This window comes from Molossus molossus, unplaced genomic scaffold (genome assembly GCF_014108415.1).
Source record: "Molossus molossus isolate mMolMol1 unplaced genomic scaffold, mMolMol1.p scaffold_m16_p_4, whole genome shotgun sequence".
Taxonomy (NCBI): Eukaryota; Metazoa; Chordata; class Mammalia; order Chiroptera; family Molossidae; genus Molossus; species Molossus molossus.
In genome coordinates this window covers 120746961-120771159 of record NW_023425377.1, presented here as the reverse complement: position 1 = coordinate 120771159, position 24199 = coordinate 120746961, and the positions used below count along the sequence as shown (strand labels likewise).

General features: G+C 41.2%; 1 protein-coding gene and 1 long non-coding RNA gene across 3 annotated transcripts; both read right to left on the bottom strand.

Moving 5' to 3' along the window:
- Window positions 1-4035: 4035 nt before the first annotated feature.
- LOC118615759 lies at window positions 4036-6577 on the bottom strand. Its single transcript, XR_004956480.1, has 3 exons — window positions 6334-6577; window positions 5624-5761; window positions 4036-4191 (listed from the first exon to the last, which is right to left on the bottom strand). It is a non-coding gene; the product is annotated as an uncharacterized LOC118615759 (long non-coding RNA).
- A 356-nt stretch (window positions 6578-6933) lies between these two features.
- On the bottom strand, window positions 6934-22229 carry PGRMC2 (progesterone receptor membrane component 2). 2 transcript variants are annotated; one of them, XM_036240960.1, is made up of 4 exons: window positions 21809-22229; window positions 10850-11005; window positions 9793-9820; window positions 6934-9668 (listed from the first exon to the last, which is right to left on the bottom strand). In XM_036240960.1, the coding sequence occupies exons 1-4, from the start codon at window positions 22224-22226 to the stop codon at window positions 9659-9661; spliced, it is 612 nt and encodes a 203-aa protein (XP_036096853.1). In that variant the 5' UTR covers window positions 22227-22229; the 3' UTR covers window positions 6934-9658. The 2 variants fall into 2 exon arrangements, with proteins under 2 accessions (XP_036096853.1, XP_036096852.1); XM_036240959.1 differs by lacking the exon at window positions 9793-9820.
- Between the last annotated feature and the right edge of the window lie 1970 nt (window positions 22230-24199).

Below are 24199 nucleotides of genomic sequence, written 5' to 3'. Positions count from 1 at the left end.
GCCCAAAGATCAGCCCTGCCCTCCCCAGGATTCTCTGGGAACTCAGATCTGGTGGATGGCAAGGATTTGGGTCCCCTAATCTGCGGATGACTTCCTTTCTGCCACCTGAGTTAAACAAATGTGAGTAGTACAAGGTGTTCTAAGCAGAGGAAGCAATCACTTGATAGTATATAGTTTTAACTTCCGTTCCTTACTTGACGCATTAATAGTACCCTTTGTAAAAACGAAAAGTTCCGTATCCTTGCTGGCCTGCTGGAATGTTCCATCCTGTTCCTCACGAACTACACTTGGATGAAGAAACACACCATTCATTTAGCTTGGGATCCACATGAAAACCCCACCAGGACTCAGGGTTTCTCTTCTTTCTTGTGGGGCACGTATGTTTGTCATTTTCCAAGCCCCTCGGCAGGTGCGCTGACGGTGGTGACGTTCTCTTAGAGTACACGGGTGTCCGCCTGACCACAGTCCACGCCCCGTCTCCTGGGGCCGGTCAGGCAAGCTGTGCGCACACTGCTCGAGAAGGCGGATTGCTGCGAAATCTTCCCCGCATACAGAGACACAAGGCACCGGCTCTTTCCGATGCGACTGCCGTCGACTTTTCCTCATAGCCTCTGGGACACAACTGCATCAGCTCCAAGACCATCTGGGTAAGAAGTACTTCCCAGCGCAATGGATGAAAAAATGCCCAAATGCCAGGCACATCTGCCTTGGTCTCCAGTTCTAAAAGATTCCCAAATTGACTAGAACTGACTCAGCCTCAGAAGGGGGGTTGCCCTGGAGGAAGCTAGAGTGACCCCTCACCTCAGGCCATATGCCTTCAGAGCACCTTCCGGTGCTTGTGTTTCTGGTGCTAACCTAAGGAATAAGTGTTGCTTTAGAACAGACCTAATTTAGCGATATTCATCATTCATTTTCACTCATTCATTCATTCATTCACTCATTCATTCATTCATTCATATTTAGGAGCAGATACTGTCTAGAGCTAGACACACAGATTCGATTTCTACTCCTAAGACCTCATGCAACAGGGTGGTCTATGAGAGGGAGGGAACAGAGCGACATAGAAATAGATGTTGGAAATAAACCCTTTCCCCACCTTTTTAAAATGTGAAATACACTTTGCCCTTCTATGGAAAATAAAGGTTTAATCCATTCACTTATTTAACCGGAAAACATTTGCTAACTGCCTGCTTCTATACTATGCTTAAGGAGCAGCCCGAGGGTACTGCTGGGAAGACCAGAGAAGCACACTGCCCTTGCACCCTGTCCTCTGGGGGGCAGTCCCGATCCTTCATGGGCTCCAGGAGAAAAGGAACTGGAAAGGGAACTTCAAAAGGAAGCAGATCTGCAATGTAAACATCACCTTCTCCAGGCCCAGCATTTATCTCCCTTTGTCACTCAAGGCGCTGGTACCCAGTAGATACATCTGTACAAATATCTGCCGGCTTTTCAGTTTATCAAGCATCCCCCCACCCATACCTTAGTTCAATGAATTATATAGAAAAAGGGATACACTATTTGGGTAAATGTAAATTCTAAGTACCAAGGAGCTGCTTGAAATCACTATGGAAAATAAGACTTTAAGTATTTTAAAAAGGTAGATTTTATTTGTAATATTGTGGGAATAATTCCAAAGTATATACATGAGTTAAATAAGAGTTTACAAAATTACATACAGTAGGATGCCATTTATGTTTTTTCAAAAAGAGGAGAGAAAATGATAATAGTTAATACTTTACAGTTTTTACAACATGCCAGGCACTATTTTAAGTGCTTTGCAGAAATGAACCCATTTGATCCTCAAAACCACTCAATGGATTGGGTGCTTTTATTACCTCTTACAGGCTTGGGATCTGAGGCATGGAGAAATTGAGTCCTTTGCCTAAAGTTGTACAGATAGGATTTAAACCCAGGAAGGTAGTCTACAGATTCTGGAACCTAAGCTGTGCAGTTTCCACAGGCACAGTTCCATGAATGTAAACACTTAGAAAAGGATCAGAAAGATGCACACTAAACTGCAAACCAAGATTTGGAGGTTAGGCAGGGTCAGTCCAACCTTACATTAGCTGTAATATTTGAAGGCTTTTGCTTTCCCCCAAAGAGAGTGATTTCGTGTTATTCTGTTAAGTTTATAATTTTAAAAATCAACCTCAGGGCCCTAGCCAGTTTGGCTCAGCGGTTAGAGCGTCAGCTCACAGACCAGAGAGTCCCGGATTCAGTTCCTGCTAAGGGCATGTACCTTGGTTGCGGTTTGTCCCCGGCCCCGGATGGGGTCGTGCGGGTGGCAACCAGTCAGTGTGTCTCTCTCACATCGATGTCTCTCTCTCTCTTCCTCCCTCTCTCTCCCGTTCTATCTGAAGATAAAGGCAAAAAAAAAAATGTCCTCAGTGAGGATAAAAAAAAAACACAACAATCTTGGGGTCAATTTAAATGATTTTGAATAAAACTATTCGATTATGCTCTTCTAATTTTACACTGACTTTGGCATCCTTGAGAGCAGGAGGTTGTGTTCATTTCTCCTCTCGGGCACTCGCATGGCCTTTGACGAAATCTTACTTCAGAGAGATGAAAAGTTAGATCGTATCTGGAACAATGGGAGGCATATTGATAAAAGTGTTACATTTCATGGTTGAAATGTCTTTCAGAGTTCTGAAACTGAAGCCTAGGTTGCCATATCAGATCAGTATTAAGTACTGAATAAATAAAGAAGGAATTTGTCATTTAATTATAAAAATTAAGTAAAACTATAAAAATCTCATAGGTACTAACATTAGGAAATAGTAGTGTATTAGGGTTCTCCAGAGACATAGATCAGTAGATCAGATGGATAGATAGATGAGGAAGTATTTTAAGGAAATGCTCACACAATGTGGGGGCTGGCAAATCTCACATTTGTAGGACAGGCCAGCTGGAACTCCAGGTAAGACTTGATGTGTAGTGTTTGTATGTATGTATGTATGTATGTATGTATGTAGTTCTGATGTGCAGTCTTGAGTCTGAGATCTATAGGGCAGGTCAGCAGGCTGAAAATTCAATTCTATGTTGTAGTTTTGAGAAAGAAATGCTTCTTTTTGGGAAACCTCACTCTTTGCTCTTAAGGTCTTCAACTGATTGGATGAGACCCACCCACATTATGAAAAGTTGTTTTACTGATTGTGAATATTAATCACATATGCAAATACCTTCACAGCAATACCTAGACTAGTGTTTGACCAAACAACGAGGTATCATGGCATAGCCAAATTGACACACAGTTAACCATCGTGAGTAAATTCCAATTTGAACTAAATTCTGACTGCTCAAAAATACTTTAGCTATGCGAGTCTAGTGATTTTTTCACTTAGGATTACTGAAGTTATGATTTGCTTTAAGAGGCTCAGTCGTGTGGGGAAAATCTTTGAATAGTACATTTGCAATATAATTCGTTTTGCTTTTTACAGGTTGGGTTATGAGATAATTCTGAATTATTTCATGGCAACTGAAATAAGGCTAAAACAATGGAGGCAAATCTGTGAAGCTAATCGGCACTGGATTCATTACCGCAATGTAGCTTTTTCAGTTTTGCTCCCAGAGTTGACTTGTGCACAATGTGCTTACTGTTCTGCAGCGAAGGTGCTCAGTACTGAGGGGTTTTCAATGTAAGCTAGTCACAGAGTTCCATCTTCAACATCTCATCCAGAGATTAGGTTATGCAAATGATTTCAGGATAACCCCCGCCCACGAGAGTCCAGATTCTAAATAAACTGAGCTGGGCATGTGAGAATTTGAATGTGATCTATAACTCCAGATGTTATAGCTGAACTTTAATACTGCATTGATGCTGTTTGTAAATACATCAATGCTCTATTCCTGATCAACTGTGGGAAAGCTAGTAAACATTTCTCACATTTAGGATTATCAGTTTAACAAAACTGTTACTGTTTCCAATAGTTACTTTAAATTAGAAAATTATATGCCACCAAAAAAGATAACTTAAAATGTCTTTCTACCTGCGAAGTAGAGGAAGGGAACAGTATATAGTATGTTATGGAGTTGATGACCTTTATCTTATGTCTCACCTGAGAGAGAGATACTGTTTCCCCTTTTTACAGATGAGGAAAAGGAGGCTCAGAGAAGTTCAGAAACTTGCTCGAGGTCACCAGGAGGCAGCACACCCGCTTCCAGGTTTGAACTCTTTCCACTACAGACACGCTGAAACACAGAAGGAATTGCAAGTTTGCTCTGGTAGTTCTCACATAAGAAAGGCCATGTCTTCCTTTTGTCTTGCACAGCTGTGAGGGCAAAAGTCTTCTCCCACCAGTAAGGCATTTCTCCCCGAGCAAGGGCAGCAGGCTGGGCTGTTTTCATTACACTTGGATTACACTGCCGTTTGTCTTTGGTAGGATCCAACTTAAACCTGCTTCTCACGTCAACTTGCCTCTTTCTGAATCACCCCTGGAACAGACTAGAAACCGCAGTGTGTGCCTCTCTGCGGCAGTGGTGGGCACAGGGCGGGAGGACACTGGAAGGGAGCAATGGACCCCCTGGGTGGGACTTCAGTGGTATGGATGAGTGGTTTTAGTTATGAGACAAACAACTGGGAGTCCTCTCCTCCATTTTCCCTTTCATTAGCCCAGAGAGCTGTAAGCTGTCGTGGCTGCAAACAATTTCGATTAGCTAGGCCCTCGGGTCAGGGCTGCACTTCCCCCGATGTGTCATGAAGACAGATCTGTACTTTGCAGTCACATAGCATCGCTAGATATTTATAAGACGGCACAGCTCTTCCCTTGAATTGTATTCATAAACTGAGAGGGTACTAGAGATCATTTGGCCCAATGGTTTTCCACCTTTTTTTTGTCGTACAAAAATTGTTCAAATTCCTCGGTTTAGTTTTAAAAAGACTCGAGTCCTTTCACATCATAAAATGTGGGCTAAAATTTTAGGTTGCTGATAAATTCTTTACCTGAGGGACAATTCAATATAAAATGTAAATTATATATGTTTTCAAAAGCCCTTCCAAATATTTACTTGCGAATCCAACAGAAGCCAGGGCTGCCCGGCTGCCCCTCGGCTCTCTCCTTGGTCCTTGGCGTTTGCTCCGACCCCTGTTTCAAAACTCCTGACATTTCGTCGACCTTCTCATTTTACAAATTTACTTAGCAAAAACATTTTGTGCAAATACTGGGTATCTGGCACCGTACTAAGCTTACGAAAAACACTGGGCCTAAAAGATGGCTATGCTCTCTGGTCCCTGCCTTTTTGGGGAGACAGGTGATTACAACACGACACAGTAAATTCAGTGAAACACAGTGCCCGTGCTACTGTGGGGGCCTGGCTCGCCACGCCGGAGCCCGAGCCTCTAAAATGAGCACACGAGCTCGGAGGGCTGGTGTGGGGAAGAGTGTGATCCAGACTGAAGAATGGAGTGGTAATGTAGCTGGGGGCACATTCTGGAAGGTACGAGTGGTTTTATGCAGCAGCAAATACAGCGAGAGCGGAGAAGAGGGCCTGGCCTCGCCTCGATTCTTCTGGAAATAGGGAGCTACTGAAGGCCTGTAAGTAGGGAAACAAGGTCATATTTATGTTTATTGCCAACGGGGACTATGAACTTGATGAGAACATGAAGTGGGGTGGGAAGACCTACCTGGAGCTATCTGACAGAATATCAAGAGCAGGAGCAACTTTGGGGGAACAGTGCACTCATTCTGAGGTTCCAGGGAGAGATGTCCGGGTGCCTGGATGCAGAGCTCAGGTCTGAAGCCTTGGAGGATACAGTGAGGTCCTGTATACATAGAGAGGGGATGGAGAGAGGTGTAGGAAAAGGTTAACTTTGCTTAACTCTCGTATTTTTCATTAATTCTGATTTCTTTAATCCTTTTCTGTACACTGAGCATATTACTTTTATAACTAGGCAAAAGCAGTTATTTTAGTTTTTAAATTGTTGATTTATCTTCCAAACTTTGCTTTCCCTCAATTTTCTTTAAACCAAATTGGCACCATACCCTGTATGAAATGTCCTGCATTTTCACTAAAAATTGTATTTGGGAACAATACTATGTAGCCATTAAAATTATGCTTTCAAAAGAAATATGCCGCCCTGGCCGGTTTGGCTCAGCAGTTTGAGTGTGGGCCTGAAGACCAGAGTCGCGGGTTCGATTCCGGTCAAGGGCAGGTACCTTGGTTGCGGTTCGATCCCCAGCTCTGGTTGGGGTCGTGTGGGAGACAACCAATCAATGTGTCTCTCTTGCATCGATGTTTCTCTCCCCATCCCGATCTATCTAAAAATCAATGGGAAAAGATCCTCAGGTGAGGGTTTAAAAACAAAACCATGCAAATGTTTACCAGTCTTCTTACATCAATTTGGTCTAGTTGGGTCCTACAGATACAGCAAGATAGAAAAGTCTCTCGAAGAGTAAACCAGAGTCCACAGCACTTCAGGTGCTCTCGAATGGAGCAGTACAGGCAGCCCACTGTGCTCTGTCACTAGTGATGGCAGAACAGATGCAAGGCTGAACTCGAGCCCAGGGTCTCCACGTCTGACAGGAGTGCGGTGAGGAGACAGGCTCTGCTGACACTGCCTGGAGCTGATGAGCCTTCTTTAAGAACAGTAAAGAAAGGTTGGGTAGTCCTTATTTGAACTTTCTTGCCACAACAACTACATCATAATCTGTGATTAGTATCACCTACCAAATTGATAGCTGACCTAAATGAAACGTATGTACACAAAAGCTATCTTTGAGCATTTGCTTTTAATTAGAGAAAAAAAGAACCATTATTATAATATTCTGACTTTTCCCACTATGCTCAAAGCAACTGAAAGCACGTAGTACCACTGTCGGGAAAACATAAGCAGCGTATCCGAATGGGTTCATCTCCTTGTACAGAGAAACGGGCTAGTACATGCAGGACAGATTTGACTTGGGAAACATATGCCAACTTTGTACGTGTAACTGACTTTTAACTCAGGAAGTTTAGGGAGTGATACAAAATACAGGGACTCGAACCCAAATTACCCAAGAGAAAGATCCATTTCCATTTCTCTTTCAAGTGGTTGACAAAGATGGACAATATAATTTGAAAAGATTAGTGTGGTGTTTCTCAAACATGCCCAATCATGAGAATTACCCAAGACACTTCTCACAAATAGAGTTTTAGACCCATTCTCCTTTGATTCTAGCTCAGTGGGTGGTAGGTTTGGATTGGGGACCGAGGTTTTATATTTTCAACACCCTAAGTGTTCTGATAATCAGACAAATTAGGGGAAGTGGCTAAACAGGGAACAGCAAGAATACCACCGCAGCTCCCATCCCCGTACTCAACATCTGCCCAACACCGTCTGAGAATGAGAAACACTCAACTGAAAATGAGGGATTGTCTGTAGAACACGGTTTATTTCAAGTCCAAAACAAAAAATTACTCATTTTCCTTAACATACTGCATAATTTTTACTGCATGAATATTTAGGGTTTCTGTATTCACAAGTATGTTTATTTCTGAAATTTAGGCTCAAATGATTCATGTGTGTGTGTGTGTGTATATATATCTATATATATCTATATCAGTTTAATACAGAGGACATATACTTTAACAAATTTGTCTAGAAAATATTTTACATAAAAACACACAATGTATTTAATAACACTTTTCAGTCTTGACAACCAATCTTCAGCTAAAATCTGGCTGAAGTCCATCATTTTCTACAAAACACCCCAAGACTGAGTATGACAGAATGTAGTATACGGTAAGTCCTCACCTAACATCGTCGATAGGTTTTGTAGCTTTAAATGGCATATAATGAAACCATACAACAGGCTAATTGATAGAAACAAGAATTATGTTTCCACGGCATCTTCTCAACCTTATAATGAAACGATGTTGAACAAAACGATGTTATCCAAGGACCTGCTGTATTTTACATACTTTAGATTATTGCAGTTAAGTTTCCCTTTCTTTGATGGCTTCTGCATATATTATACTCGTAAAGCAGGAGGGGACTTTTCTTTAACTCATGACTTATAAATAAAATTTGTCCTTTTTGGTGTAACTTATCCCCAACCAAGAAGCAGAGAGTCAAGATGAAATCAGGTAACTGACATATAAGGGCTTTTTTAAACAACAGAATTTAATGCCTACTGGAATAATATCCTTTATTGTCTTCATCCAATAACTACCACCCAGAGTGTCGTTACTTCTAGTATACTCAGTTGGCATCAAAATATAAAGTAAAAATATGTACATTTTTACATATCAATTCTTACCTGAATAATCTCAGATCTCTTGAGTGTTCCACAAAGTGGAATTTCTTTCTAAAGTAACAGTGAATGTGGTACAATGTGTACAACTTGGTTAACCAGTGCTTATTTTTTCATTTCCAAGACATTTCCTCATCTTGAATCAAACACACAATCTTGACTACCATATCATAATGCACTGGCTTACAGTTCGTATATGAAGTCCAACTCAAGCTTATTTTGGTTTATTGTACATGCTTTATTAAAACGGTACTGGTATCTACATATCTGCGGAGTCCCTTCCAAGGCACCCTCACATTCAGACACACCCACACAACATCCATACTACAGCCCCATGCACCCACACTAGTGAGCTGTGAGGGTCAGACTCCTAAATTTAGGGAGCTGTTGGGGGATAGAGTTGTTGATTTGGTTTTCAATTGTTTTGAAAAAAGCATGGGGGAATGCATTTGGCCATTACAATGCTAACTGAGTTCGTGTATATTAACATATATGGCAGTAACACTGAATATTCCTTTTACATTCTATATTCACAGAATGACATCAAGGTTTTGTGGTCAACAGAATATTCCAACTTCGGTCTCAATGCTGCTTGCAGTGACTTCTAAATTCACATAGGGGCTTTCCCTAAAAATAATTCAAGTCTATGTAAGTGAAATAAGGCACAAGTAATACCGATTTGATCTAGGGGAAGGAAAGGGATAAAAACTAGTTTCAAATTATCTTAATGTTGGGGTTACTTTGACTTAAATTCACTTGAAATCCGGTCTCCTAATATGCAAAGATTTCTTAGTAATAAAGGTTTTATTTTATTTTTATCCTTTTCCCTGACAAAACCCAAAAAGAAAAGTTTGGGAATTCACATTTAATGTTTCAGTAGCCTCAACTACTCAAATTGATGTGCACCCTGCCTCTCCTGCCCACGTCTCCTCCCTCCCTCAATACCAAAACAAAAGCACAGCACAGGAAATAGGAATGGAATCCCTTGCTGTTTTTGAGATTTGTACACTTAAGTAGTAAATACATATCTGGTTGTCTTTGATTTTTTAAAAATAAGAAAAAGCAATCTCGTAACTTTCTTGCTCTGTAAAAAAATCCCTGTCTCCTTTTCAGGATGATGAAGCCCCAAGCAGACATTACAAACAACTGCAACAAATGAGTTTGGCAGCATAAATAATGTCTAGTATTCAAAACTTCATAGTGAGATTCATTTAGCTTGTACACAATCTGTTGAGTGTTTTTTGCAGCAGGTGAACCAAACCCAAAGATGCTGGACATTCTGTGAAAGGGAGTAAGAATTGCAGTTCTGAAGGCCCCTGACTTTGGTTGTTTACAAAGTTCAATCCTGTTTATTTTGATCCTTGGTATCTTCTTCATCTGTATATTCTGATGGTTCTTCTCCTGGTTTTAGCAGTCTGCCTACATAATCATATTTTTCTGAAAGACACATTAAAAGAAAATCAGTAGCAATCAAATGTTTCACTATCCCATTATACAGCAGGGAAGGTATTTGTCTCTTCTGGAATCATATAGAATAAGCTAAATTTTTCCTACTGCTCACCTTGGCTGGTCTTTGTACTCATGTAAGGCTTGAACAAAAGAAAACAGGATTAGGGATCTTATAAAGCTTGGGAATTGTGATTTTCAGGAGAGTGTCCAACACTACCACTTTTTAATCAAGGACACTGCATCACAATTGCTTAGAGATCTTTTGAAAAAATATGTGCATGTCCAGCACCCATCTTGGAGCTACTGATCCCAGGCTCTTGGATTAGGCCTGGGGAGAGACATGTAATATGAAACTGGTCTAACTCCATTGTGCACTGTGAATCTCAGAATAGCTCTTTAAATTTTAATAGCCCAAAGTATCGGAATTAAAGAAACAAGTTGGCCACGCAGGGCATTTCCAACAGTTATTTAAAATCTATATATAGAACTGAGATAAAATAAAATAAAATAAAATGTGCTAATCTTTCTTCTATCAAATTCTCTTCTTAGGTCTGTTACATTATTTGTTTTAATGTCACCAGGTGTTTAATGCAGAACACTGTTATGTCCAAGTTGATACACGTTCAGTGATTTGTTGGTTAGGAATTTGAACCTAGGTTAACTGGATTACTCGACAAGCTAAGAGAAGATAGGAGGACTCCTTTTGAATCAGTACAAATGCCAAGAAGCTAGAAGAACTGTTCCAAAAGATCCATAGGTCACATAGGTCCAGAGTGTCACATAGGCAGTAATAATTGATGTCACAAGGGTATAATAAAAAGAAATTATGTTTTTTCCTTACAGTTCGAGGGTAAGACCAATAAAATCATTTAGAATCAATTATAATAAGATTAGTAGTTATCAGTTCATTTAAATATAAGCCTATATATTTTTTAAAAAACTACAAAAAAGCTTGTATCAGTAAAAGGTGTCATAATTTTTTCTTAGACTTACAGTTTGTAACAAGGCAACTTTTAAATATGGATTTTGTAACAATCATAATGCTCTATCAACTAATGATGGCGATGAAAACATACGGCATTCTTGGGCTCTTAAATAATGTGAAATAGCATTTACTTTCTTTGGCCATAGATTTATTATTTCCAAAGAACCCAACAAAATGAAGGTACCTTTAAACTGCATTTCCCATTCTCGGACACTCTCCATTTGTACGGCATTCAAATCGGAGAGATCATCATATTCCTCTTTCAGTGCGTCTTTGTCTAGGCAAAATGTCGCCAGTCCTCTGGAGGCATCCCTGCCAGCAAATATTCCGTATGGACCCGCTGGGGGAAAAGAAATGATAGATAACCTAACAATATTTTAGAGTGTCTCAAAGGAAAAAGTCAAATAAAAGAAACCTCATCATGACTCATACTTGGTACACAGCTTTAGTTTCAAAACATGCACAGATACCAGATGGGATAATGAGAAGAAATTTCTTGGAAACCTGTCTTTCTTGACCAAAGCTATTCACTGAAAATTTAAGCCTTAAGTTTCAATTATTTCAGATACTCCAAAACTTGTATTCAAAGATGAAGACTGTGAGGTACTAGGGAGAAGAGGTTATTTGAAGAGTTAGGTTTGGAAGCCAGTTTGCTTTACTACTTGCTGTTAATTAATTGTGGCATCTAAAAATAATTGACAGAACATCCACTGGATAAGTACTATTTAAAGACTCAAGTGGATTGTGGATCTAAAACACTGTTTTCTCCTATCCAATGTAAGTTGTAACTCTATGAGGACAGAGAATGAATCATCTTTGTATCCACAGTGATGACTACAGTGCCCAGCACATGTGATATTCAACAAATCTTTGCTGAATAAATGGTTTGATCAGAAATACGCCCCATTTTCAAAATAAATGATCACTTAAGTACCACGATATACTCACAATTATCTATATAAACTATGAAAAGTCATTAAAGAAAATAATGATTTTCATGTGTCACGACTTTTGGAAAACAGTGTGGCTATAAAGAACAGTTCTTCTGACACAAAATTATTAGCAGTTTGAGCAAGGAATTAGGAACCACCCTCTCTAGGGAGGAATGGCATGATTTATATACTGACAGAGGAAGCCATTCCCAAAGTTTTTCCTTGAGAGCAGTAACTGTCTTACTTGTCCCTGTATCCTCAGTGCCTACATGAAGTAGGAACATAATAAATTTCTTCCAAACAAATTAGCTGCAATTCCAAATAAGGAGAAACCAAATCTGGACCTTTTATTTTAAATAAATTCACTTATGGTAAGAAAAATCTCCACCTAAATATAGATTAAAAAGACACTTTAGTTGTTTAAAACATATCCTAATAAACAAAACTGAAACAACCCGATTTTCTATATCAAGAAACTGGTTATCATGTTAATTTAATGGAATAGTATACAGCTATCAAAGAGAATGAGGTAACTATATGTTCAGACATAGAAAGACATCTATGATATATTAACTGAAAAAAGCAATTCAGGAGAGTATGCATATATATGGTATTAATACCAGAATTACTGGCTTAACTGAGTGGCATTAGCAATAAGTTTTAAAAATAGCATTATTAGGTATTGATACATAAATATGAAAATTGGATACTTCCAGTAAAGTACTGTATTTTTTATCCTGCTTTTCCCATTCTTAAGTACTTTACATATTGCTACTTAATAATAGGTATATCACAATTATCATTGTTATAAACTTTCCCACTGAATTTATTTAATCATTCTATTGTCTAAATGAAAGAGAATTAACGAAAAAGCTATAGACACCAACAGCTTTTCTTAGCATTTTATTGTAGTATTTATTTAGCTCCCTAGCCTACAAGTCACTCTACTTAGGGTACTTAGACTATAAACCATAAAATACATTTAAATGGTAAAAAGGAGAGAAGAAAAGGTGACTATTATAAAAACAGAAATCAGAAAACCCTCCATCTTTGAGTACATTAATATATACATGTCTTCTCTAGTAAAGTTCTCTGCCAACTTCCCCAAGGCGGGCTCAAAAATGAATGAATGTAAAACAAAACTTCATAAAACATGTTCTTTTCTGGTTTTAGAAGGCTAACTTAAAGTGAATGTGAGTCAACAGTTACTAATCCAAGCCCGATTCTATACAAAATGTTCTGCTAACTCTTGGACAAGAATGATTCTGGGGTTAACTTATTTCCCCTCTCCTAACTATATTAAGCTGTCTTTTCCACAAGTTTAAAATTTCCCCCAGGAAGCACTTAACTTCTGCAAAGGTGTTTTTGGTAAGTTTTCTTGACTCTTCCCTGTAAGACCATAAAGAACATATTAAGATTTAGAACTAGAGGTGGAATTGGATGGGTTGCTCAGAAGAAGGAGGCTTTGAGGTCTAATTAAAGTATATTTCTCTCTATTCATAATACAACCAGAAGCATACTGAGAAGTCAGCAATACCATCCCATTCCACTATCCCTTATGTAACAAACCTATATGTTACTGCTCCCAGTATTTTGGCGATTACAGTTTATATAGCTCATGTTGAATGAGAATTCTAAGGTGAAAATATAGCATATTCTTAAACATTACCTATTATAATTTAGTAAACAGTAAAGGTAATACTAAAAATGTTGGAGGACAAAAAAATTATTCTATGCATGGTGTTGGGATAACTGAATAGCCTTCGGTGAAAACAAACACACAAAACAAAAACCAGATCCTTATTTCACATTTTAAAACAAAATAAAATCCAGGAACTAAAAAACCAAAACCGTACAAGTATTTTAAATAATTTTTATTGATTGATTTGAGAGAGAGAGAGGAAGGGTGAGGGAGAGACAGACATCGATGAAAAAGAACATGGACTGGCCACCTCCTCCATGCCCCACTGGGGACTGGGCCCACAACCTGGTCATGTGCTCTGACTGGGAACAAATCCAATGACCTCTTGGTGCAGGGTCCACGCTCAACCACTGAGCCACACCAGCCAGGCTGAAACTGTGAAAGTATTAAAGACACTACAGATTATTAAAAATAATCTCTCAGTGCAAAAAAGCTTTAAGTGTGGTACAAAACACAGCAGCCACAAAAAGATTAAGTTTGAATACATAAAAACAAAAAATTTTCCCCTGGCTGGTTTGGCTCAGCGGTTGGAGCATCCGCCTGCGGTCCCAAGAGACCCGGGTTCAGTTCCTGCTGAGGGCACGTACCTCGATTGCAGTTTGTCCCCGGCCCTGGTTGGTCGTGCAGGTGGCAGCCACTTGATGCGTCCCTTTCAGGTCAATGTTTCTCTCTCTCTCTCCCTCCTACTGTATCTGAAAAAAATTGGAAAAATGTCCTCAAGTGAGGATAAAAAAAAAAAATTTTGTGTGGTTTGTAAAATATCATAAACTAAAAAGACAAATAATTCAAGAAAAAACATTCGCAGCAAAGGTTTATTTACTTTTTAAAGAACACCTAAAATCTTTTAAAAAAGACCAATATCATGACTGAAAAACTGTGGCAAATATATGAACAGATAATTTGCAGGAAAGAAACCATAAATGACCCAAATTTCTGAAGATGTCCAACCTCACTAAGAAAGAAATGTAAACTACTCAGACTGAGAAAAACCAATAAGTTTAATATCACATTTTTGACAAGGGGACGAAAACTAGGCATTTTCATGGAAGTGTATATTGGTCCAACTTCTCTGGAGGGCAATTTAGAAATAAGTACCCAAATTAAAAATGTCCATACCCTAAAACTCAGTGATCTTACTTTTAGGAATTTGTTTTATAGATAATTATAATTTTACTCACATGCGTAAAATGACATGTACGGGAATAGTTATAGTAGCACCATGCAATAACAAGAGGCTAGAAACAATTTAAATGTTCATTAATAGGAGACTGTTAAGTTATAATATATTCATACAATAGAATATTACACATACATTTAAAAGAATGAGACGACCCGCTACACTGACATGAAGTGCTGTTAAGATATTAAAATTTGGTCAGAGGTTTGTATAGTGTGCTGGTTAGTGAGGGGAAGAAAATACACAGCCATGTGCTTACACTTGCAGAGTACACTCTGGAACGCACTCAGACTGCTTCCTCACCTCTCGGGAGGGGAACAGGGTGGCTGGGTTGTGGAAAGGAGATTTATTTTTCACTATATATCCTTTTAAATGTTCTATCTTGAGCATGTATTACCTAATAAAAAATACTGTTTTATTTGAATAAAACAGTATCCACTAGGCTCTATTTTGAAATGTAGATCACTCTATACAGTTAGACTTCCACAACCCAGGGCTCATGAAACATCACAGAAAATACCCCAAGAAACAAATAGATAGTAATTGCTGAAGGTAAGTGTGCAATGAAAATTATAAACTACGTGAAGAAACAAACCACCATGGGGGAGTGAGTCAATTGAACAGTTATGAGAACCGGCATCCCAAGAATAAGATAATAGAAGCAGCTTAAAGAACAATAGTATATTTGCTTAAAATTATTAAGAAATTAAGAGATGGAACATAAGGAAAGATTAAGAGACATGATGGACAAAGCGAAAAGCTAATGTGTATCTGAGTTTCAGAGGAAGGAATAAAGAGAATGGGAGAAGCAATGATTGAAAAAATAATGGATTCACATTTTCTAAAATAAATGAATGGCGCACACCTTCAGATTTTAGTAGAGTCTGGGACATGTTAACAATAAAATAAAATAAAATCCTTGCCTGGACAAATCCTAGTATAAGAACAGAACTCCAAACCAAAGGGAGGCCCTGGCTGGGTAGGTCAGTTGATTAGTGTTGCCCCGATATGCCAAAGTTGTGGCTTTGATCCCCAGTCAGGGGAAATGCAAGAATCGACCAGTGAATGCATAAATAATTGGAACAAGTCGACGTTTCCCTTTCTCTGTCTCTCTCTGCTCTCTTTCTCCACTCCTTCCTCTCTAAAATTAAAAAAAACAAAAATAAACAAAGGGAAAAAAGTCTCAACCGTAGCAAGTCCTCACTTAATGTCCTTGATAGGTTTTTGGAAACTGTGACTTTAAGTGAAATGGTGTACAACAAAACCAATATACTATAGACTAACTAATGTAAACGAGTTAAGTTCCTATGGCATATTTCTGGTCACAAAAGCATCAACAAACTTCTAAATAAAGACCTAAGCCACTTGTAATATTAAACATGGAAATAAATGTGAGCTATACATAATTTAAGAAAGATGAATAAAAACGAGACTCCTTTTCAAGCCGGGTATTCCAGTTCAGGGTCTAGGCGGCCAGGTCTTACCCCAGCAGCTCAGGGTGCAAGAAGGGACCCACTCTGGAGAGGACGCCCCTCCATCACGGGGCACTCATTCAGACCAGGACAGCGTAGACAGGCCAGTTCATCTCACGTGCACATCTTTGGAAAGTAGGAGGAAACCAGAGCCCCAGAGAAAACCCATGCAGACGTGGGGAGAATATTCAAACTCCACAGACAGTGGCCCCAGCCAGGAATCTTTTTTTTATTTTTCCTTATCAACATTATAACAAAACAATGTTGAACAAAACAGTTATTTGAGGACCTGCTGTACAACCAAAGGGAAAAAACATATTAAAGGAATGAAAAACAAACCAAAAGTAGAATTAAAGAGAAGTAGAAGACAGTGGCATAATACCACTAAAGATTTTAGGTATAATAACAGTCTACAACTTTATATCCTCAAACTATACTATCACTGCTGGGTGAGGGAAGATAGAATCAAAATTTTTTTCTACTAATGAAAAAACTATAGGATCTGCCTCACTAAAATGAAAACTGAACCCTGAAGAAAAAAGTAAGATGCAAGAAATAGCAGTGAATAAAGAAAATAACTATGTTGACTATTGAAGAAAAGGCAATAGTAATTTAACCAATTTGGAGGTAGAGTTTGAAAAACTAGAGTGGAACTAAAAGTCTAATATCAGTAGCACTGAAAGTAGGCTGGGAAGGATCAGAGTTACAGCTTTCTAACCAGGGCCATGGCGACTCCAAGGGACACCATCCATCTGATTACATGGTAGGTTTTGTATATTTATTAAGAAATATTCTGTCAAATACCAGTAAAGTGTCTTAAAGGCAGTTTTTTTCTAATTCACACAAAAATGTTTGACTAAAATTCTTATATTGTTTAGAATAATGATGTCTCTAGTAAAAAATGTAAGTAAATCACCAAAAGAATAGAAATAGAATGCATCCAACTCAGTAGGGGAAAAAGTAAAAGGAATTTTAAAAAATCTATCTGAAAAGGAAAAAAAGGTGGGAAAAAGAGGTAAAGAAAAGTATGACAAAGAGAAATAAATAAGATGGTATAAATAACCTGATTAAGCTGTTGAAAAACATAGTGTTGATAACAGAGTCAATGAAAAAAATCCAGCTATTGGTTATTTATAAAGAAAAAATGAAGCATAACACAGATTGGTTGAAAGTAAAAGGATGGAAAAAGAAACCCTGAGGTTAATAATAATCAAACAAAGGCTGAAGGCAAATCTGAAAACTTGTAAGTAGCACTGTAATGAAATCCAGGAAACTCCTCCTTAGTATTTAAAAATGGAGCTGAAACCCTGTATTAACGATCTTGAGACAGGCTGCAGGTTCTAAGAGTCCAGCAGTGATTTAGTGATGTCTGTCATGGGTTGGGGGTGGAGTGGGGGTGGGCTATGTCAAAGATCGAAAGAACTATTAAAAGAATATGAATGGCTAACTCCAGATGTTACTAAATCTACTCTTCCAGCTCTAATAACATCTTCTGCCCTTAAATGTGCTTTAAGCTATCCTTTTATACTTTGAGATAGTATTTAACACAAATAAAATTTCCTCAAATGTTGAACTCAGAGAAGCCAACCAAGTAGGTACTATAGAAAAAAAATAGTATGTATACATTTGAGCAGACTTAAAATTCATCAGAAAATTAAGGTGATTCTGTTATCTTACAGGTAGGCAATGGATGTGAATGGACATTAAGCCCGAACAACAGACCCAGCTGGCTTCCAAGCAAGAATGGGATGAGACCTGGGTAGTGTCAATAGCACATCCATGAAGGAGTAGGTCAGGTGGGGCCTGGTCTGTATGTTATAACTCGCTTCAACTGCAATTCTGCAAACTATAAAGGAACATATTGAAGATAAAGTTTTAAAAAAGGGAAAAACACTTAAAAGGCACATGTGTTCCTTTCTTCAACCTCCCAAATATTAGATATCTCATTGGGTACTTCTTATGCATGACTTATGTATGTATGTATATATGTCTGTATGTATATAAATCCTCACCTGAGAATATTTTTCCATTGACTTAAGATAGAGTGGAAGGGAGGAAGAGGAAGGGAGGGAGGGTGGGGGAGAGAAAGAAAGAAACATTGATGTGAGAGAGACACATCAATTGATTGCCTGAATGACCTCAACCAGAGCCAGGGATCGAATCTGCAACCCAGGTACATGCCCTTGACTAGGAATCAAACTCTCAACCTTTTGGTCCGCAGGCCGACGCTCTAACTGCTGAGCCAAACTGGCTAGGGCTGTATGACTTATTTTTCCTTCCAGCATAATTTAAAAGTTAAGTTGAAGAAAATACAGCTTCAGTATACATCAAAATCTTCTACAAGGAATGAGGGGTAAGCAATACATCTAAATTTCAGAAACATGGGATAAACAATTACAAAGGTAAATCGTATAATCTCTTGCCATCCTAAAGAATAAAAACATTGTTTTTAGTAGAGTTCCAATGGCAGTCACAGTAAATCAAATTACTTAAAATTATACTTTTTGAATCTTCCTAATCTGTTGACTCTGGGAACCTGTGAAATTATGTTGTGACACAATGGGAAAGGGGACGGCTTATGAAGCCAGTTCACTGGGTTTCATTTCTAGCTTTGCATTTACTTGATATGTGGGCAAAACCTCTCTGAGTGTCTTTCCACATCTGTAAAATGAGAACATCTTCAGAGATGGAAATGCCCTATGGAGTTCACTGTTCTATATGGTAGCCATGTGGCTACTGAGCAACTGAAATGTGGCTAGTGTGAATGAGGAACTCAATTCACAATTATATTTAATCTAATTAATTTAAAAAGCCACATGTGGCTTGTGGCTACCATATTGGACAGTACAACATAAAGCCATGAGAGTGTATAAAAAACAACAGTAAGATTCTCTACAAGTTTATCCCAAATAGCAGTCTATCTGAAATAGTATAGACAGCCTTGTGGTAAAAAATATCTGGATTTGAATGCCATGTCTGTGTGAGCCAACCTAATTAACCCAAAATACCAAAACCTCAGACCCCCCCATCTGAAGGACAGTAATACCCACTAACCTCACTGAGGCATTGTGCAGATGATAAATTAAGGAATCTGATGTAGTGAGTGCTTAATAAATCTGGTTTTACTTCTCCTCCCACATTCATTGTTTCTCACGTAACCACTTTCCTCACATGCTGGCCAAGTGTTTGAACGATCACTAAATTTAATATTGACAAGTGCAGTTAATGTCAACTGTTTGCCAACATGTGCTTATCCATTAAATTGTCAATATTTAATTTTTTTAAGAACCTGAACTTTAAAAATGACAAAAGAAATATCTTCAACATAGAAAAAAGAAAATACTCAGAAAACAATCTTTAACTCTAAAACCAGTATTGTAAACTGGGAGTAGATACTGGCTAGGCATAGAAACTAGGCTTTCTGGTACCCTTAGCTCATTCTTTCAAGCTATTAAAATTCACAGATAAGGATTACTGCTTCTAAATTATTCTGCTACAAAACTGCTTAATTGATTTATGGATGAAAATCAAAATCAAAACCAAAACTGAATTTATATCTGTTTCATAGCCAAATTTGGTTTCAAGACTTTTGCAAATTGCTACATCTTTTACATATTCCAAGCCCATAGGATGATCCAGCTACTTTTAAGGTTCCTTTCAATAATTAAAATATTCCAAATATCTCTATTAGGTTGCTGATTAATAAATACCTAGAACAGAACAAATGGCTATCACTTAGGCTGGGAATCCGTGGAAGCTAACCTAAAGCTGACTTCTCCGCTGTTATCTGAGGAGTCCCCTCACTGCTCAAGCCACACAAGGCTATCTACCTTACACCTATGACTCTTATCTTAATTTTTAATTTCTGATGCAGAACATTTGCCGCTGGAGGCTGCCAAACTGTGTCTATGACTGTCTTTCCTAGCTATTTTCAGATGGTGGCAAGGCATAACGTGTGAGGACAAACATGCTTCTTTGCAATAAAACTTTGTTTCACTGTCAGTTTAGAGAGGGGCTATAAAGGCAGACCTTTTAGTTGGGTAAGCTCCATATTAAAAATCTAAACCTAAACACAATTTATAACCACCGAACACACATTTTAATATTAATGGGTAAAAAACTTGAGCTAAAATACTGTGTAAATCCTTACCTAAAAAAAAAAAATTTAAATACTGTATTTAATTTGGTCTGTGCATCTAAATACTGTACTTTGGCCCTATTTTCATGTCTCACATGCTCTTAAGTAAACAAAGAAAGTATTAACCATTTCAGCTGACATAAGTATTAATCATTTCCACTGACATAAGCCATCTGTTTTTCATATTCATATAACTAGAAGCAAATACTGTATAAGCTATCTACGACTTAGTATGGTTGAATGTAAACATACACACAAAAATACAAGCAACCAAGAAATAGTTCAGTACATAAAATCTCCAATTTCTTATCTCTATTCTAACTACCAAACAACACACCAAAGCACTTCTAAATTCTTTTCCAGCCACCAAGTACTGAAATCAGAAGTATATATTAGCAGGTGTCAATGAATCTCATGCACCAGCAGACTGAATCAAAGAGGAAACCAACTTGTCTTTCAGACTTGCCAACCTCCTTGACTTCAAGGCTTGGAAGTACTCTTTTTTAATAACTCACTCTAGGTCTCTAATTTCATTACTGACTTCTTTTTGTCCTCACTTTTTTTTAAAGTTTAGAATTAATTACCACACAACCAGGAATGTTCAATGTTGCTCAATTTTATGGTTACACCAACAGGATCCATGAGTCCGCACTGAAGCTTATTAGCAGTATCTGCAACGATTGTATAACTACATATCAAAAAGACTTCTACATCAACTACCTTACACACACAGTTCTCTGAAAGCAAAGTTCTAAACATGTTTAACTTGCAAAACTGGTGCATGGAAGGTATTAAATTATAGCTTTTTAAAGTTTTTTTCTCCTCTGTGAAAACACAGTAAGTCATTATCATGAAGTATTTGAATACTTGCCTTCGTACTACAAAAATATAAATATGAGAGAGAGAGAGAGAGAGAGAGAGAGAGAGAGAGAGAAGAAGAAGAAGAAGAAGAAGAAGAAGAAGAAGAAGAAGAAGAAGAAGAAGAAGAAGAAACAACAAGAAACAACATACCAGTCGGGCATGCCTGCTGGGTATAGGAGCTCCACCCCCAAAACCCGGGGCGAATACCCTTGCTAGTCTTTCTTAAGATCTTCATTCTGGTCTGTCCTCATCCCACATACACTGTTAATCTTGGAAAGCATCTCCATACAAAAACTGGTTTTAAAAAAAAGTCTGAGGTGTTGTTTATATGCCCAGACTTCACAGACTACAGCGCTGGGGCTTGGAACTAACTACGTGTACTGAAACGTGGCCCTACGGACAGTAGTAGTGGGGAAAGGGAGTTCAGTGGCAAAAAGAGTAAACAGAGGCAAACTGTGAATCACAGGGCCCAGAACTGTAACTTCAGGTCCCTCCTTTAGTGCTCTTCCCTGCCTCCGGCCCCGACCCATCCCAGCAGTCAGACAGCTCCGGAAAGCTTGAGGGGCCAGGCGTGTCTGGCGACAACCAAAAGGATTTCGAAAAATTCGGCGCCAGAAAACGCTGCGAGGAGAAGTGGGATGGGATTAAGATGAAAGCTGAGAGCTGCTCCTCGAGGGGACAGGCTGGAGGTGCCCGCGGCTGGGGGTGTGTGCGGGGCGGGCCGTCCCAGGTGCGGCAGCCAAGGCACGGAGGTCCAGCCTCCCAGAAGACTGGGCCAACTACCCAGGGGCCTCACCATCAAAAAGGGGTAGCGCTTGAGCTGCAGGAGGTCCTCCCTCTCCCCTTCCAGCTCCTCCTTACCAGGGCCGTAGAACTTGCTGCCTTTGGTCACGTCGAAGACTTTCCCATTGACCGCGAGCAGGATGCGCGGAGTGCGGGACCCGTCGTACTGGCGCAGCTGCTCCAAGCTGAAGTCACGCTTCTTCATGCGCGGCAGAGCGGCGGCGGGGCTCTCGTCGCCCGAACCGGCCCTGGCGCCCAGACCCCGCCGCCCCCAGCGCACCCACAGCCGGTAGGCCCCCAGCAGCACCAGCGCCACCAGCGCCACGTTCAGCAACATCTCCCCGCCCCCTGTCAGTAGCGCCAACGCCGCTGCCGCCCAGCTGCCCCCTCCTGCTGTCGCTTCCGCGCCGCCCAGGCTCCCGCTGCTGCCTTCGCTGCTACTCTCACTGCCACTCCCCAGGGTGCCTAGCTTCACGTCCCCATCACCCGCCGCCATCACTGCCCGCCAGCGCCTTCCTCCTCGTCCCCGCCCCCTGCCCTCCCCAACACCACTGCCAGCCCCGCCCACTTGGGGACCTCCCAGCCAATAGCGTGAGGGGAGGGGCGGGGTCAGGCCGGCTCCCGATTGGGTGTTGACGGGGTAACGTTGTCTAGGATCTCCCTCCCTCCTCCCCTTTTTTGCTAGCCGCGCTCGCGTGCGACGCCCCGCCCACCTCGCCCCACACTTCCCCGCTCTCGCTCTTGGCTTTGGATCGCTGAAGTGGAAGAGGGGGCTGGACTAAAGAAAAGATGCCGTGCCGCCCGCGCGCGCGCGCGCAGGGGCGGGGCAAGGCAACGGCGCGTGCGCAGGCTCGGGAGCGCCACGCGCTCTCCTTTCCTTCGTATCCCCTCCGCGAGGCACGCTCCGCCCAGCCCCCTCGCTGTGCGTGTGCGCCCCGGAATTGCTTCCCTTCCCAGGGTTGGCGTCCGCGCACTCGAGCCTGCTCGCTGTTGCTCCGCCTTGCGCCCTGGAGCTTCACGTGCTCCGAAGCGGCCGCGGAGGTGGCGCCCGGCCAGGAGCGCCCTTCTGAGGGCGCGACAGAGTTTAAACTGCTGGCACAACTGGTGAGGGGCGTCTGCCTGTCCCCTGGGCGCCGTCTCGCCCGCCCCGAAGCCGGGAACACGGGCGCGCAGCCGGGGCTGCAGCCCCCAAGTTCTGGGGACGCGCCGGTCTCCCTGGCGCGGAGAGAGCGCGGGGAGCCCGCGCCGGCGGGTGTGGCGTCCGGGCTGCGGGCGGGCGGCGCAGGCCCCGCGCCCGTGCTTTTGGCCAAGGCTGCTGCTCTAGGATGTTGTCTCAGGGTTTAGATGAAAGGTGTGCAGCCCTTAGGTGATGCCTAAGGGGGCAGGGAAGTGCGTAGGGTGGGTGGCCCTTCTAGAGTTTTAGCCTCTCGCGTCCTTTAAAATTCCAGCCTAAATGTGCCTGCGAAGCCTCGCGGCGGGCCCTTCCCTCCCTCGCCCGCGACCCTGCCCTCGACCCTCCGACGTGCTGTCTCCAGCCCGCTCTGTTTTGCGTGTGCCGCTGAGTCACCCCGCCGCCCCCGCCCCTGCCCCTGCCCCGCGCTCGCGGGGCGATGCGTGGAGGAAGGTGGACCCGGGGAGAACGGGGGCGATGGGGGGACCGCGCAGGCAGTGGGCTGGCGGCAGGAGTGAAGGAGGCTTGTTGCAGAACAGCACGTGCTCGGTTCATTTTGGCTGGAGGTCGCGAAGAGCAAAGTGGAAAACGAGGCTGAAGATGAGGGAAGCGCGAGCGACCGGATCAGGACTCTCCTCTCGCCCCGGCCGGTTTGCCCAGCGGGTAGAGCAGGGCCCGCCGACCAGTGAGTCGTGGGTTCGATTCCGGTCAAGGGCACGTACCCTGGTTGCGACCTGCCCTGGCCCTGGTTTGGGTCGTGTGGTGCGGGGAGGCAGCTACTGGATGTGTCCCTTTCACATCTCTGTTTCTCTCGCTCCCTCCCACTCTATTTGAACAAAAATGGAAAAATGTCCTCCAGTGAGGATAAACAAACAAAAACACGCTCCTCGAGAGGTCTGCCGGTGTAGGGAGGATTGGAGTGGGGGAAGAATGGGAAACCAGTCGGTGGGCACCGCACTTGTGCAGCAAGTGAGGAGTCAGAACGGGTGGCGCCATGGGAGCAGGGTTTGCAGGCTGAAGGTCGATGAAGGGCCAAACCTGCTGTTCTAGGTGTTGTCTCAGTTCTGCCCTGTAGCGGGAAAGCCTGAGGCTGATACATGAAGGATTCAACGCGGCTGGGTTCCCGTAAAACTTTATTTATGGACACTGAAAGTTTAATTTAATATAATTTTGGGTGCCACACAGTATTCTGTTGACTTTTTTTATTTAAAAATAGACAAACCATTTTTTGTTTTTCTTCCTAGAGATACAAAAACAGCCCACACGCTCTAGTTTGCTGACCCCCTGCTTTAGAGGTA